Below are 16,321 nucleotides of genomic sequence, written 5' to 3'. Positions count from 1 at the left end.
GGAACTTGGCAGAACATGTAAGGTGATTATCCATTATTATTTTTCCCAAATAACCATATTCTCTAGAACTGTGGATACCTATCAGATAGGGCACTGATTAACGTTGCACTAGATCATTTTGGAACAGCTGCATCTTCATAAGATTGAACTGCCCTGAAAAGCAAAACTGTCTCCAGGACTTTTCAAGTTTTCCTTCGTAAATACTACTCAGACAAATTAGCTATTGGTCTTCATATCGGTGTGATCAATGTAAATTTGTATGTTAGGAAATATCCCACGTGGTGACAGGATACTGATGTAAACCATTGTTAGGTCGATTTGCAGGCATTTTCATGAAATCTCTGAGATGTATTTCCCCTTCGCCATAATTATACTCACAGGCGTACTCAGGGAAATGGAAAGGCTGACCGCAAGAAATAGGAAAAGCCCTGGTCTCAAACTCAAATTCCTGAGTTAAGTCCTCAAACTTGTAGTGAAATGTGATCCTGCCTTGGAGAATTCTTGAAACGAACTAGGTCTGGTCGCTATCGCTAGGCTCGTCGCCAAGCGCGCCTCTGCGTCCCTCCATCTGGGTCTTTTTTCGGGACTGGAGCGGGGAACACAGCCCTGAAATCAGGCGGAACACACCTGACGCCTCACGCGCATGTGCAGCGCCGCAGCGCGGGCATTCTGGGAGATGTAGTTTACAATCGGAGGGAACACACTCCGGCGAGCATCGCGCGGCGCCCTCTCCTGCGCGTGTGTACCTTTCTTGTCTTCATAGCGCTGCCGCCCGGCGGTGGTGAGTCCCACGCGGCCAAGTCCCGCTCCTGGCTGGCGTTGGTTCGGACTGGAGGTGTGCCGAGGAGGACGGCGCGGGCTCGGGCGAGGTGGGGGAAGAACAATAGGGCTCAGCGGGACGTTGGGGTAGGCGTGGACTGGCGTGTGTCAAAAGCTGCAGTGACCCTGCCCAGCCAGGGTCCGTGAGCCCTGGGCAGGCGGGCTCCCGGGGCTGCGTTCTTGCTGGTCTGGGGACTCGGCGCGCTGCGCGGGCCCTGCAGGTGTCCCGCCCCAGAGTGCATCCAGCGGTGCCTGTGTCCTCAAGTGGCGGACGCCACGGTGAGGAGCGCCTTCCGGGGTGTGGAAAGAGAACCAAGCTTTACTGCAGGTCCTAAATGTTCCGGGTGAGTATGGGTGGTGAAAGCTGCTTAGTGAGTCAAGACTGGTTTATTTGCCAGTACTTTTTTAAAGTTGGGATACAATTTACACAGGATAATTTGCACATCATTTACAGAGAATAAAAGTGTAAAATTTGTTGTATACACCCGTGTAACTACCACGCCCATCAAAATATAGAACATTTTAATCCCCCAGAAAGTTCTGCTCCTTTTCTGTCAACCCCTCCCCCCACGTGTCCAAGAAACAACCAGTTTTCCAATTTCTGTCTTTATAGGTTAACTTTGCCCTTCTAGAACATCGTATACATGGAATCCGACAGTAGATACTCTTGTATGCAAGCATTTTAAAGAAATTAAATAAAATACTGTAAAATAATACATATGGATCCCATGTGATATTATGGATTGTTTTATGAAACTTACTACAGGTATATGTATATATAGCTTATTACTATTTATTGAGCATCTATGAGCCAGACTCTGTTCCTGGTGCTGTGACTACTTATAACATTGAATCAGACAAAAATTCCTGCCTTCATGAAATTTTAGTTTTACTTATGTCAAGAGATTTTCACATATTGAGGTATATGGGGTAACTGTTCAGGTTCAAAACTGATTTGGCTTGAACTAAAGAAGCCTGACTTAGGGGCCTGTCAAACCTGCAGTGTGCATCTGCTTACCTATTAAAGAATCCACTCTTAGGGAATGCGTACTTCCCCTCCTGTGCCCTGTTGGTCAGCCCTATTGGTAACACCGGTATTAGTCCCTTTCCCGACATCAGGGTGGTTGTTGACCTGCTAATTTTTAACTAAATACCTCTCTAAAACTTTGAAAATGTATCCAAGGCATGTTTCATGTATGTTCTTTGTTCTAAAAAGATAGAAGACTGCACTGAAAACCATGCTTCTCTGGAACGCTGTCTAAGGCCTTCCCGGCTTATAATCCTCACTCTGGCCCAAGTCAAACTCACCTTATTTCTCTTATCTATAGAATATATTATTGATTATTGGTGTTGATAGCAAGTAGAGATAATAAACAATAAGCATAATAAATCAGTAAATTATATAGTGTATTAGAAGATGTGTTATACACAAGAAAATGTAGATCAAGGTAAGGGAGATGGGGAGGGTTAGATTTAAGTAGACAGGAGAGGCCTCCTTGATGATATTTGTGTGAAGACTTGAAGAAATAGTGGAAGAGTGTGCTGAGCAGAAGGAACAGCCAGCATGGCCACACACAAACATTAACATTAGGTTGTTTTCTAAAATAGATTTGTTACCTTAGTCAAAAAAAAAACAGTGAAAGCCGCTGGTACAACACAGGTATTATTTCTGGTTTTACAGAGGCTCAGAAAGGTGAAGTGACTTGCCCAAGGTCAAATAGCCAGCAGGCAAATTGAAGCCCAAGTGTTTGCCTTACCATCTCCTACTCTTTACAACGCCTCCCAACCTAAAAGACGGCATTTGATTGAACTCTGCTCCTCCTCAGCTTCAAGCACAGGGACCTGCACCTCAGCTCCCTTGGAGAAGATTCCAGAGAGAGTGTTGAATGAATCTCACCAGATGGACGTTATATTTTCAGGGTCTCTTGATGTCTCTGCCCAGTTCCTGGGTCCCACTGAGAACCCAGTGCTGCTCCATCCTACCTTCAGACGCCAGCCCATCCCTGCCCCCCAGCCCTGCTTAGAGTCCACAGAAGGCATGACTAGAGGGTCAGAGAAGAGTGCACACCAACTACCTTTTAACGTTTTGATAAAGATTTGACAACAGCATTTTGGATGACTGCAAATTTATGTTTGGGGTATATATCTACTTGTCTAACCAGTTCCTTAATTTGTTCTAACTTTTCATATGTTAAAAAATGCTACAACAGATATCCTTGTAGCTAAATCTTAATGCAAATCTGTGATTTTCTCACAATGAATTTTGGAAGGGCCAGGGGACGTTTTCCCACAGGATGGCATCCTCCACCCAACTACTGTGTAGCGGTTTGTTACGCCAGTGGTTCTGGGATCCTCAAGTCATACCTGGTTTCTCATGGCTTCGTCTCCTACCCTACCTCTGTCTTCATAGATCTCTGCCTTCACCCAAGGGCTACAGAAAATGACCAAGTCCCAGGTGAGTTAGTTTGTTTTGCTGTATAGGAACCATAGTGCAGGACTGTGAAAATGACCATGTGAGCTGAAATCATGCAAAGCGATCTTAATAATCAATGGGGTTTTCCCATTGATTACAGTTGCTCTGTGACCTTTAAAAATTTTTGTCAAAACATTGAATCCTCTCTTACTGTTGGCTATACAAGTATGGGGAAATGAAGTATAGTAAAAGAAATGTTTAGTACACTGTAATTTGAAACATTGAGAATTAAAGTGTTTGATTTCTTTGTTAAAAAGAAAACTCATCAGGGGGCTGGCCCCGTGGCCGAGTGGTTAAGTCTGTGCGCTCTGCTGCAGGCGGCCCAGTGTTTCGTTGGTTCGAATCCTGGGCACGGACATGGCACTGCTCATCAAACCACGCTGAGGCAGCATCCCACATGCTACAACTAGAAGGACCCACAATGAAGAATATACAACTATGTACTGGGGGGCTTTGGGGAGAAAAAGGAAAAAAAAAAAAAGAAAACTCATCAAGAGCAATTTGAACAGTGCCTTCTTATTGTATAACTTTTGATACCAAGTGAGCATATTTTCTATGCTTTGGCAAATTGGATCAGCTTCCAATATTTGATCCTTTGCACCTAGGGCAGTCAGTTCTGGACATGTCATGGGTGCTCAGTAAATGTTTAATGTTAATAAATGAATCACCTAATGAATAATTAACACATAACTATAAAATATTTCAAGTGTGAATTTTGTATCACTCACAAAATCTAACATAAACTAGACAAATGAACATCAAAACACAGGGCTAGAGGAACAGAATGAGACCAATTTGGTGTAATATTGCCCAAAGTGAAGTGGGACTAAATTTCAGGAAACATTATCAAATAATGAACATGCTTAGAACAAGTTGCTGTGCATTTTTTTCCTGTCTTATGCAATAGTGATCACTTCAGTTGGAATAGTAATGTTGTTACAGGGACCAGTATCATTCAAGGACGTGGCTGTGGATTTCACCCGGGAGGAGTGGCAGTATCTGGACCCTCCCCAGAGAGATCTGTACAAGGATGTGATGCTGGAGAACTATATCAACCTCATCTCAGTGGGTGAGGACCATTTCTCAGTGTTGATTGGCATGGGCCTGGTTGACTACTTTTCCTTTCTCTGTTGCTCCAAATTGCCAACCCTTTGAGGTACTTTTACAGTTGTGGCCCTGAGGTTATTAGACTAACATTGACAATCTTTTGGGAGATATGGCTACAAGTTTGTTTAAAGACCTCTCTTTTTCAGGTACAAGTGGGCACCTTCATCAGTTGGTCCCTGATGAAGTTCAGAGTTCAAAGCACCTGAAGCCCAGGTAGCTAGGTCCAAATCCCACATCCTTTCCCATTGACAGGATTTCAGAGCGCCAAGCCAGCTGTGGTCCACAAGTTGGAGCAAGGAGAAGAACCCTGGATAGTGGAGAGAAAAATCCCAAGTTGGAGCTATCCAGGTGAGTTAGGTGAAGAGGTGTGCGGATGGAAGTGAAGGAAGTTAGGATCACAATTGGTCAATGCGGGTTGGCATCTTTGAAAAATATGCTTCAGGACTCTCTTCTTAAAGGCCTTGGACCTTTGGAAATAACTGGGGCGAGTTGACATAAGTTCCTTATTTACCTGAATACCATTTCCGTGTATCACCTTCTCACATTAAAGCTCTTCTTTGCATGGGTTTTAGAAAGTGACATTTTCCCCCTCAAGTGTATTCCACTTGTGGTTCTTATCAACTGCATTAGGACTTTGAGGAGATCTTTCTTTCTTTTTTTAATTTTGTCAAAGTATACATAACGTAGAATTTACTATTTTAACCATTTTTAAGTGTACAGTGGCATTAAGTATATCCCATTGTTGTGCAACCATTACCACCATTCATCTCCAGAACTCTTTTATCATTCCAAACTGAAACTCTCTACCCGTTAAACAGTAACTCCTCCTGCTTCCCCCCAGCCACTGGTAACCACTATGTTACTTTCTGTTGCTATGAATTTGACTAGTCTAGATACCTGGATATCTAGATACTTCATATAAGTGGAATCAGACCATATGTGTCCTTTTGGATCTGACTCATTTTGCTTAGCATGATATCTTCAAAGTTCATCATGTCGTAGCATGTGTCAGAATGTCCTTCCTTTTTATGGCTGAATAATATTCCATTGTATGTATATACCACATTTTGTTTATCCATTCATCTGCCAGTGAACATTTGAGCTGTTTCTACCTTTTGGCTATTCCATCTACTGGCTAGTGTGAATAATGCTTCTGTGGACATTGGTGTACAAATAATCTGTTTGAGTCCCTGCTTTCAGTTCTTTTAGGTATACACCCATAAGTGAAATTGCTGGATCATTTGGTAATTCTGTGTTTATGTTTTTAAGGAATTGCCATGAAGTTTTCCCCAGCTACTATGCAATTTTACATTCCCACCAGCAGTGCATAAGGTTTCCAATTTCTCCACATCCTCACCAACAACTTGTTATTTTCTGTTTTGGGTTTTCTTATAATAGCCATCCCAATGGGTATGAATCACAATCCCGTTGTGATTTTGATTTGCATTTCCATAATGACTAGTGATGTTGAGCATGTTTTCATGTGCTTATTAGGCATTGGTATACCTTTCTTGGAGAAGTGTCTCTTCAAGTTCTTTGCCCATTTTTAAGTTGGGTTGTTTGTTTTCCTTTTGCTGATTTGTAGGAGTTTTGAAAAATATATTCTGGATATTAATCTCTTACGAAATATGTTATTTGCAAATATTTTGTCCTATTCTTGGGGTTGTCTTTTTACTCTCTTAATGCACAAAAGGTTTTAACTTTGATAAAGTGCACTTTACTTACTTTTTCTTCTGTTGCCTGTGCTTTTGGTGTCATATCCAAGAAATCATTGCCAAATCCAGTGTCGTGACGCTTTTCCCCCATGTTTTCTTCTAAGTGTTTTATAATTTTAGCTCTTAAGTTTAGGTCTTTGATCCACTTTCAGTTAATTTTTGCATGTGCTGTAAAGTGAGGATCCAACTTCTTTCCTTTGCCTGTGGATATCCAGTTTTCCCAGTGCCATTTGTTGAAAAGACTGTCCTTTTCCCATTGAGTGGTCTTGGTACACTTGTAAAACATCATTTAATGATATATATGAGGGTTTCTTTCTAGACTTCCTATTCTATTCCATTGGTCTCTCTGTCTGTCTTTAGGTCAGGACCACAGTGGTTTGATTCCTGTAGCTTTGTAGTAAGTTTTGAAATCAGGAAGTCTGAGTTATCCAACTTTGTTCTTCTTTTTCAAGATTGTTTTGAATGTATGGAGTCCCTTGAGATTCTATATGAATTTTAAGGTGCGTTTCTCTATTTCCGCACAAAAGCATCATTAGGATTGGACTTAGAGTTTTTGATCTTCATTTCTCTAGCATTCTAGCCTCCCCACCGCCACCCTTGCATTGTCATAGAATCTTTTTGTTTTTTAACATTGTGTTAGTTTCCTAGAGCTGTAATAAAACAAAATTGCCACAAACCAGGTGCTTAAAACAACAGAAAGTTATTGTTTCACAGTTCTGGAGGCCAGAAGTTCAAATGCAAGGAGTTGGCGGGCCGTGCTCCCTCTGAAAGCTCTGAGGAAGAAGCTGCTTCTTCCAGCTTCTGGTGGGCCCAGGCGTTCCTTGTCTTGTAACTGGGTAATTCCAACCTCTGCCTCACTCTTTGTATGGTCTTCTCTGTCTCTACATCTTCTCCTCTTCTTAGAAGGACACCAGTTATTGGATTTAGGGCCCACCCTAGGTCCAGGATTTCGTCTCAAGATCCTGAACTAATTACATCTGCCAAGACCCTATTTTCAAATAAGGTCACGTTCTGAGGTTTCAAATATAAATGAATATTTGGGGGAGACTGTTCAACCTACTACATACATTCTAGAAAATTTCAAACATTTGCCAAAGTGTACAAAGTAGTATAACAAACCCATGTGTACCCGTCACCCTGTTTCAACAATTATCAACATGAGGCCAATATTATTTCATCTATACTCCATTCACTCACCTTCATCCCACATCATTTTGAAGCAAATTCCGGAGACCATATTCCATCAATAAATATTAGTTTGTTTCACTAATAGGTAGTGGTATCTTAAAAGAAAGTACTTATTACCCTAAAACAGTTTAACATTTATTATTTAATATCATCAAATGCCCAGTAAACATTCTATTTATGACTCTTAGGACCTTTTACTATGTATTGAAGCTTCACCTTTCATTCTCCTTAGCTATCTTCTATTTCGTTGATTTTATTTCTTATAAAATGCTTCAGATCTGTATCTTCTCCTCACCTGGCACTTCCCATTCTCTCCTTAATCCCTGCAGAAAGGATTCTGCCCACTCCCTGCCACTGATCTTGACCAAAACCAACCCTTCTAAGTAATTGCCTACATGCTGGTGTGCTTTTCTGCTCATTAGAGAAGTGCATTGCGTAATGGTCAAGAACACAGGCTCAAAGCAGAATGCCTGGTTGAAATATCAGCTCCACTGCTTAACAGATGTGCAAATTTAGCCAACTTACTAAACCTCTTTGTGTCTCAGTTTCCTCATCTGTAAAATGAAAATAATAGCTGTACCTCACTCATAAGGTTGCAATGAGGTTTAAAAGAGTTAATATATATAAAATACTGATGTGCCAGGCACATAATTAGCACCATGTTCATTATTACATTAATGACTTTTTTTTTTAATTTGCCTGCACCTCAGCTTGGATAACCTCACACTCACATGGTCTCAATTTTAATTTCTTACTTTTAAAAAATTTCACTAGGGGCCGGCCTGGTGGCACAGTGGTTAAAGTTCACATGTTCCGCTTCGGCAGCCCGGGGTTCACCAGTTCGGATCCCAGGTGCTGACATGGCACTGCTTGGCAAGCTGTGCTGTGGCAGGCATCCCACATATAAAGTAGAGGAAGATGGGCACGGATGTTAGCTCAGGGCCAGTCTTCCTCAGCAAAAAGAGGAAGACTGGCAGCAGATGTTAGCTCAGGGCTAATCTTCCAAAAAAAAAATTTCACTAGATTGTCTCATTTTTCTCTGTATGGTGTCACTCCCTCAACAGGTTCATTAAGCTCCTTACCATGGAGGTCTCAATGATATACCCTCTGTATGACTACTGTTCACTTCGAAAGCTTCCACCCAGTCCAAACCATCACTGACTCTTGTATGGATGAGCACAGTAGGTTCCTCACTGGCCTCCCTGCATCCAGACCTGTCCCCCAACAACCTGTTTATCACATAGCAGCTAGAAGGACCCTGTTAAATTTTGGGTTAGGTCATGTCATTGCCCTAGGTAAAACAAATTAAAATCTTTCAATAGCTTGTTTCTCCCTAGTTTCTTTTTTTTTCGCCTTTAAAAAATGTCTTTTAGGGGCCTGCCCAGTGGCGCAGCAGTTAAGTTTGCATGTTCTGCTTCAGCAGCCCAGGGTTTGCCGGTTCAGATCCCGGGTGCAGACATAGCACCGCTTGGCAAGCCATGCCATGTAGGCATCCCACATATAAAAAAAATGTAGAAGAAGATGAGCACAGATGTGAGCTCAGGGCCAGTCTTCCTCAGCAAAAAGAGGAGGATTGGCAGCAGATGTTAGCGGAGGGCTAATCTTCCTCAAAAAAAAAAAAGTCTTTTATATCCCCCTTTTTCTCTGTATAGGATAAGCCTGATAAAAGGAATCTTGAGTTGTTCCATATTACCTAACATATGATATTTAAATTCTTAAGTCCTTCAGCTCTGGCCTCCCTAATGTTAATTTTTCCTTCTTCCCCCAAACTTAGCTTTATTCCTGTTGAAAATCTAATTAATGACCTAAGTAGGTAATGATTCTGGCCACCATTACAGTGTGTGTGGTGGGGGGGGGGGGGTTTCCCCACACCACCAAGGAATTTTCCAAGACCAGCTGGGTGTCTGAGAATTCAACTCAATTCGGACACTATCTACTCAGAGATAGCATCAGATTCCACAGGTTAAGGGCTCAGTCCCACAAGACCACCCTCCACGTCACATGCCAATTGCAAGCCCACATTGTTACCTGTGCTTCTCACTGACTGGCTATAAGTCAGAGGTTGCCACATTCCCCGCTCCCTCCAGGTTCAATTAATTTGCTAGACAGGCTCACAGATCTCAGGAAACCCATTTACTTGATTACTGATTTATTACAAATGATATTAAAGGATGTGAATCAACAGCCAGATGAAGACATACATAGGACAAGGTCCTGAACTAAGGAACTTCTATCCTGGTAGAGTTGGGACCTGACATGGTGGTACATGAAAGCATTCTGGTTCCCCAACCTTGAATCTCTCTGAACCCCCTGCTTTTGGGTTTTTATGGAGGCTTCATTTGATTGATTAAGTCATTTGCCATTGGTGACTGGTTCAACCTCCAGCCCTCTCCCCTCCCCAGGGGGACAGGGGGGTGGGACTGAAAGTTCCTAGCCTCTAATCACATGATCAGCTCCACTGGCAGGGAGCCCCCATCCTTAGGTGCTTTCCAAAGTCGCCTCATAACAACAAAAGACACCTTTCTCTCTCTCAACACTTAGGAAATTCCAAGGGTTTTAGTAGCTCTGTGCCAGAAACTAGGATGAAGACCACATATTTATTTGTTATTATAAATCACAATATCACACTGGGCCAAAAGTTACGTTTTGGAGCTTCTGAGGTACCAATGTTGGATACAGAATGGAAATCTACTCTCTTTAAAGATTTGACTTATATATTGGGAACTGGGCCAGGAAGCTCAGTAGTGCTGTCAAATTCTGAGCTAAGGAGTGACTTTTGTTGACCAATTATAGGGTAGACTCTGATAGACTTAAACAAAACAAAGTTTATTCAGGGCTTATTAGGACTGTAGCCTGGGAAAAACACAAATTCAAGTAGCCCTCGAATTGTGTTTCCCACACTGAAAGGGAGAAGGAAGGTATTCTAGTGCTCACTAACAAGGGCAAAGGAAAAAAAGGGAAGGAATGTCCTTTGACAAATTCCAGGCACAAGGTAATCATTCAGGTGAGGGTTGGTTGACACAAGCCATTAAACTTAGGAATGAGGGAGATGACTCTAATAGGAAGAGGTCTCTGTCCCAATAATCTTATTGTCTTTGGGAATGAGGTCTTTGTCTTGATAATGTATCGTCCTTGAGAAGACTTTCAGATGCATTTCAGGCATCTAAAGAGTTCAAGAGTTCGTCCTGAAGGAGGAATTTGTTCCTCTCCTCCTCATGTCCACCTGACTCCATTTTACCAGCTTAACGTGAGAGACTTCATCTTTTTTCAATTCCACACTTTATTGCTCTGGATGCAGGTAGCATAATTGTAACAGTACCCAGGTACTGCTGGAGGTTTATAAAGCAGATGAAAATTAAGATTGATAGGAATTTAGATCCAGGGTAGAAATCTGCTTCTTAAGGTCTCCACATTAATAGAATCCACAAGTTTGGAAAGCATGATATAAAGCAGAAAGTGCCAAGCACATAGTTGTATAAGAATAAGTAATAATACATATAAGAATAATATCTAACTAGTAAAACTTATTGTGTACCAGGCAGTATTCTGAGTAGTTTACATGTATTGACTCATTTAATGTTCACAACAACCCTACAAGGAAGGTGCTGTTATTATCCTTTTTTAATGAGAAGGGGAAATTGAGGCCCAAAGAGATCAAGTAACTTGACCCGTGCCACACATCTAATTAGTGACTGAGCTAGGATTGAAACACTAGTAATCTGGATTTAGAGCCCACGTGGGTAACTGCAATTCCTCTGCCATATGTTGTAGGTAGAGAGCAAGGTGGGGAGAGTATTTAAAAGTCAGGGTTGATGCAGTATCTGTGAATTATTACAGAATTAGGTGATACACTCAGCAATCAGAATTCAGTAGTGAATCTAATCCCAAGGCAAATAGGATTTGGCTTATCCTATGGCCCATTTTTCTCTTACTGGACATATGAATTCCTGGGCCCTCACACCCACACAAGAATGAATTACTGTGGTATGGCTTTTTGAAGCACTGGCTACAAAGATGTTTCTGTTTACAGGTGGAATTGATGGTTTTGTAAAATCAGTTTCATGTTGATGGGTAAATAGACAGGAGCTCAAAGACACTGGAAACAAAGACACAAGTGAAGATTAAACTATAGTGATCCAGCAATGAGTTGATGAAGCACTAGCTCACATCCCTCTGTTCCTCGTCCAGTCCTTCCTTTATTCCCTCTAATCGCCATTTCACCCTAGTCATTTAATTCTCATAGATGGGCTCTCCCAAATGGCCCTCAAGCAGCTGTCCTTCTTTGTTCCTTTTACTACTCCTTGGGATTATTTCCATTTTTCTCCCCAGTTTGCAAAGTCCTGTTTACGTATAGCTAGATATATTTGTGCTCTTTCTATAGTCTCTGTTTCTGTGTCTACTATTAGAATTTTTTTTTTAAGTTGTGGTTTTCTTGTAAAACTCCGGGGTACAGATTCCGTGTGGCCTTAGTATTTCTTTTAGATATGGATATTAGGCCTGAAAGTAAAGATTCAATCTCACAATAGGGCGAAGAGTTATGAGGCATAATACTTTAGCAGAAATATTCACCAACATGTAGTTTATTGTGCTTCCTTCTAGACGAAGTCTTGCAAGTTGATGACCATGTGGAGAGGCAGCAGGAGAACCCAAAAACACTTTCGAGGCATGTTGCATTCACTGACCAGGAAACTGTGACTGAGGAGAAGGGTCACAAGTGTAATGCACTTGGAAATATATTTCCTCTGAGCACAGACTTTGTTTCTTCAAAACAAAGATTCCAAAAACATGACTCTGATGGTAGGAGTTTGAACTATTTAGACTCATTTAGCAGTCATAGAAGATATGAAAGAAAGAATGAATGTAGTGAATGTGGGAAACCCTTCTTCCAGAGGTCAGACCTCATTATACACAAGAGAATTCATACAGGAGAAAAGCCCTTTGTATGTACTGAGTGTGGGAAAGCCTTCAGGAAGAAATCAAATCTCATTATGCATCTGAGAATCCATACTCGAGAGAAACCTTATGAGTGTACTGAATGTAGAAAAGCCTTCTCCCATAAGTCACACCTCGTTGAACATCAGAGAATTCACACTGGGGAAAAGCCCTATGAATGTAATGAATGTGGGAAAGCCTTTTTCCAAAAATCGCACCTCAACATTCACAAGAGAACTCATACTGGAGAGAAACCCTTTGTGTGTGAAGAATGTGGGAGAGCCTTCAGCATGAATTCGCATCTCTTTGTACATCAGAGAATACACACAGGAGAGAAACCTTATGTATGCACCAAGTGTGAGAGAGCATTCAGTAAAGTGTCATGCCTTATTAGACATCAGAAAATTCATACTGGGGAGAAACCTTATGAATGTAATGAATGTAAAAAAACATTTTCTGAGAAGTCTGACCTCATTATACATCACAGAACTCACACAGGAGAAAAACCCTATGAATGCAATCATTGTGGGAAAGCCTTCAGACATAGCTCGGCCTTTGGTCGACATAAGAGGACGCATAAGGAAAAAGTCCCTTAAAGAGAAACTAATGTGGGCATATCTTCAACTAAAAATTACAGTGACAGAAAGCCTTCAGTAGAAATCAAACTTTATTATGTATCAAAAAGTCTAAGGAGAAGCCCGTTAATTCAAAGTATTTAGAAAAGTATGTAGCTATGTTTCTGTGGAAATCATATCCAGATGTAATGCCAAAGTATTTCTAGGAGATATTACAAAAAGTACACCTCCTTGCTAAAGGATAAATGCTCACTGTGGACTATAAAGGCTTCTGAAATTTTAATAAACATACTACTCAGAACAAAATTTAAAAACCATAGATGGACAATCCTCAAAATATGAAAGCATTATATTCCTAGTTGTACTACATTATGTTATGCACCACACAACATAAATCATATGTGTTGGAATTGCATATGTGAAGCTAACATAATTATGCATATAAAATATGTATTATATATACAATGTCATCTACCAAAATTTTCCACATTAAAATCATTTTTTATTTTATTAGATTATGAATTATAACAAAAAATATGACATTCAATAAGAATTCTAAAGTGTAAGATAATCTTTTTTTCCTGTTGCTTGCTGGTGTATATAAAAGACTTATGCTACTTTTTGATCAGTGATAGAGTATATAAAGATGTTGTTATTTATGGTAAATATATAAATATGAGATAGGTACATGACAATGAGCAAAAGAAAATCGCCATGGCCTCCTATAACACACTACAATTTAAATAGTGGTTTTTGCTGAGTAAATTACCCCGTTCTTATATACTCTTATTGTCCCCCCAACCAAATTCATATGTTGAAGCTCTGATGCTCAGTACCTCAAAAATGTGACTAATTGGAGATAGGGCCTTTAAAGTGTAGTTAAGTTAAAATGAGGCCATTAGGGTGGGCTCTAATCTAATCTGACTGGTGTCCTTATAAAGAGGAGATTGGGATGCAAAGGATGTGAGTGCACAGAGGAAAGAGCACATAAAGAGGAAGCAGGAGGGCAGACTCAGAGGAAACTGACACTGCCTGCCCCTTGATCTGGGGCTTATAACCTCCAGAACTGTGAGAAAACAAATTTCTCTTTAAGCCAACCATTCTATGGTATTTTGTTATGGCAGCACTAGCAAATGATATACATACTACTGCTCTTTTTCACTGGATTACTTCAAAATATGAATATACAAATTATGAGTACTTACATAATTCAACAATATGATTAGGGGCTGCTTGTACTGTGCACCATTTCTATATATTTGGCATTTTCTAATTTACCTTGTGGTAGAATCATAAGAAATACTTTCATAAGGATTCTACAATTCAGAAATATAAGGATTTTTTTCAGGGAGAATTGTTCACTTTAAAAAATAGAATCCATTCAATGGTAGGTATCCTGTAAATTTCCATGTGAATATCTGTGACATTAGAAATCAACTTGGTTCCACTCCTGGAACATTTAGACTGGTGATGAGAGGGGAGCACATTGCTGGGCTTCATAAGGCATCTCTTACATAAGGCCACTTCTTCAAGATTGGGAGATGTAGCTGATGTACCTAATACATAGATGTAAATATAGAGAAATAGGCAAAATGAGGAGACAGAGGACCATGTTCCAAATACAGGAACAGTACAAATCCTCAGAAAAAGAACTAAGCAAAACAGAAGTAAACAATATACCTGATAAAGATTATAAACTAATAGTCATAAGGATGCTCTCTAATATTGGGAGAAGAATACATGAAGACAATAAGAACTTCAACAAAGAAATGGAAAATATAAAAAACCAATCAGAACTGAAGCATACAATAATGGAAATGAAAAATTCACTACAGGGACTCAATAGAGTAGATGATACAGAAGAACAGATCAGTGAGCTGGACAAAAGGCTACAGGAAATTAAACAAGCTGAACAGAAAAAAATCTAAAAGAATGAGGACAGTCTAAGGCACCTCTAGGACAACATCACGTGCACTAACATCTGTATCATAGGTGTCCCAGAAGGAGAAGAGAGAGACAAAAGGGCAGAGAATCTATTTGAAGAAATAATAGCTGAAAACTTTCCTAACCTAAGGGAGGAAACAGACATCTAGGTATAGGAAGCACAGAGAGCACCAAAGAAGATGAACCCAAAGAGATGTCTTCACACCAAGATATGTTATAATTAAAATGTCAAGAATTAAAAATAAAGAGAGAATCCCAAAAGCTGCAAGAGAAAGGCAACAAGTTACATACAAAGGAAACCCTGGATGGCTATCAGCTGACTCCTCAGCAGAAACATTACAGGCTAGCAGGGATTGGCATGATATATTTAAAGTGCTGAAAGGAAAAAACCTGCAGCCGAGAATACTCTACCCAGCAAGGTTATCATTCAGAATGGAAGGAGAAATAAAGAGTTTTCCAGACAAGCAAAAACTAAAGGAGTATATCACCAGTAAATCAGTCTCACAAGAAATATTAAAGGGATTTAAGTGGAAAAGAGAAGACTACAAATAGGAATAATAAAGTTATCAAAATAAAATCACTGGTAAAGGGAAATATACAGTAAAGGTAGCAGATCAACCACCTATGAAGCTAATATGAAGGTCAAAAGAAAAAAGTACTAAAATTATTTCCATGATAAGAGGTTAACAAATACACTCAGAAAAGGTGTTAAATATAATGTCAAGAACATAAAATGTGGGAGGAGGGGAGTAAAAGAGTAGAGCTTTTAGCAAGAGGTTAAACTTAAGAGACTATCAACTTGATATAGATTGCTATTTATGTACGTTATTATATATGAACCTCAGGGTAATCACAAACCAGAAACCTATAAAAAATACACAAAAAAAATTAGGAGAAAGGAACCCAAACACAATACTAAAGAAAGCCATCAAACCATAAGGGAAGAGAGCAAGAGAAGAAGAAAGGAACAGAGAAGAACTACTAAGACATCCAGGAAAAAAGTAACAAAAGGGCAGTAAGTACATACTTATTAGCTACTCTAAATGTCAATGGACTAATGCTCCAATCAAAAGGCATAGGGTGGCCAATTGGATTAAAAAAAAAAACAAGACCCATATATATGCTGCATACAGGAGATGCACTTCAGACCTAAAGACACTCACAAACTGAAAGTGAAGGGATGGAAAAAGATACTGCATGTAAATGGCAATGAAAAGAATGCTGGGGTACTTATATCAGACAAAATAGACTTTAAAACAAAAACTGTAACAAGAGACAAAGAAGGGCACTACATAATGATAAAGGGAATAATCCAACACGAGGATATAACACTTATAAATATCTATGCACCCAACATTGGAGCACCTAAATATATAAAGCAATCATTAACAGACATAAAGGGAGAAATAGACAGTAATGCAATAATAGTAGGGAACTTTAACACTCCACTTATACCAATAGATCATCCAAACAGAAGATCAATAACGAAACATTGGCCTTAAATGACACATCAGACCAGATGGACTTAGTAGATACATAGAAAACTTTTCATCCAAAAACAATGGAAT

The 16,321-nt window shown here is 40.0% G+C and overlaps 1 protein-coding gene across 5 annotated transcripts; it reads left to right on the top strand.

The window, feature by feature from the left end:
* Positions 1-761: 761 nt before the first annotated feature.
* Positions 762-13,698, top strand: LOC124242258 (zinc finger protein 182-like). 5 transcript variants are annotated; one of them, XM_046667119.1, is made up of 6 exons: positions 879-1,163; positions 2,501-2,957; positions 3,230-3,274; positions 4,235-4,361; positions 4,652-4,747; positions 11,902-13,698. In XM_046667119.1, the coding sequence occupies exons 2-6, from the start codon at positions 2,949-2,951 to the stop codon at positions 12,828-12,830; spliced, it is 1,206 nt and encodes a 401-aa protein (XP_046523075.1). In that variant the 5' UTR covers positions 879-1,163; positions 2,501-2,948; the 3' UTR covers positions 12,831-13,698. The 5 variants fall into 5 exon arrangements, with proteins under 5 accessions (XP_046523077.1, XP_046523075.1, XP_046523076.1 ...); XM_046667121.1 differs by lacking the exons at positions 879-1,163; positions 2,501-2,957 and adding an exon at positions 762-869; XM_046667120.1 differs by lacking the exon at positions 2,501-2,957.
* Positions 13,699-16,321: the final 2,623 nt, after the last annotated feature.

The sequence above is a fragment of the Equus quagga genome, chromosome 7, assembly GCF_021613505.1.
Source record: "Equus quagga isolate Etosha38 chromosome 7, UCLA_HA_Equagga_1.0, whole genome shotgun sequence".
Taxonomy (NCBI): Eukaryota; Metazoa; Chordata; class Mammalia; order Perissodactyla; family Equidae; genus Equus; species Equus quagga.
Note: the sequence above shows the minus strand (reverse complement) of the source record. Positions and strands in the feature narration are given on the sequence as shown.

What these genes read in the sequence shown, in the direction of transcription:
- LOC124242258 (XM_046667117.1), top strand. Translation starts at nt 3,052, where the DNA reads ATGCAAATCTGTGATTTTCTCACAATGAATTTTGGAAGGGCCAGGGGA. An exon ending in AGAAAATGACCAAGTCCCAG is followed by an intron (nt 3,275 to 4,220) that starts GTGAGTTAGTTT and finishes CAGTTGGAATAG; the next exon opens with TAATGTTGTTACAGGGACCA. An exon ending in TATCAACCTCATCTCAGTGG is followed by an intron (nt 4,362 to 4,651) that starts GTGAGGACCATT and finishes TCCCATTGACAG; the next exon opens with GATTTCAGAGCGCCAAGCCA.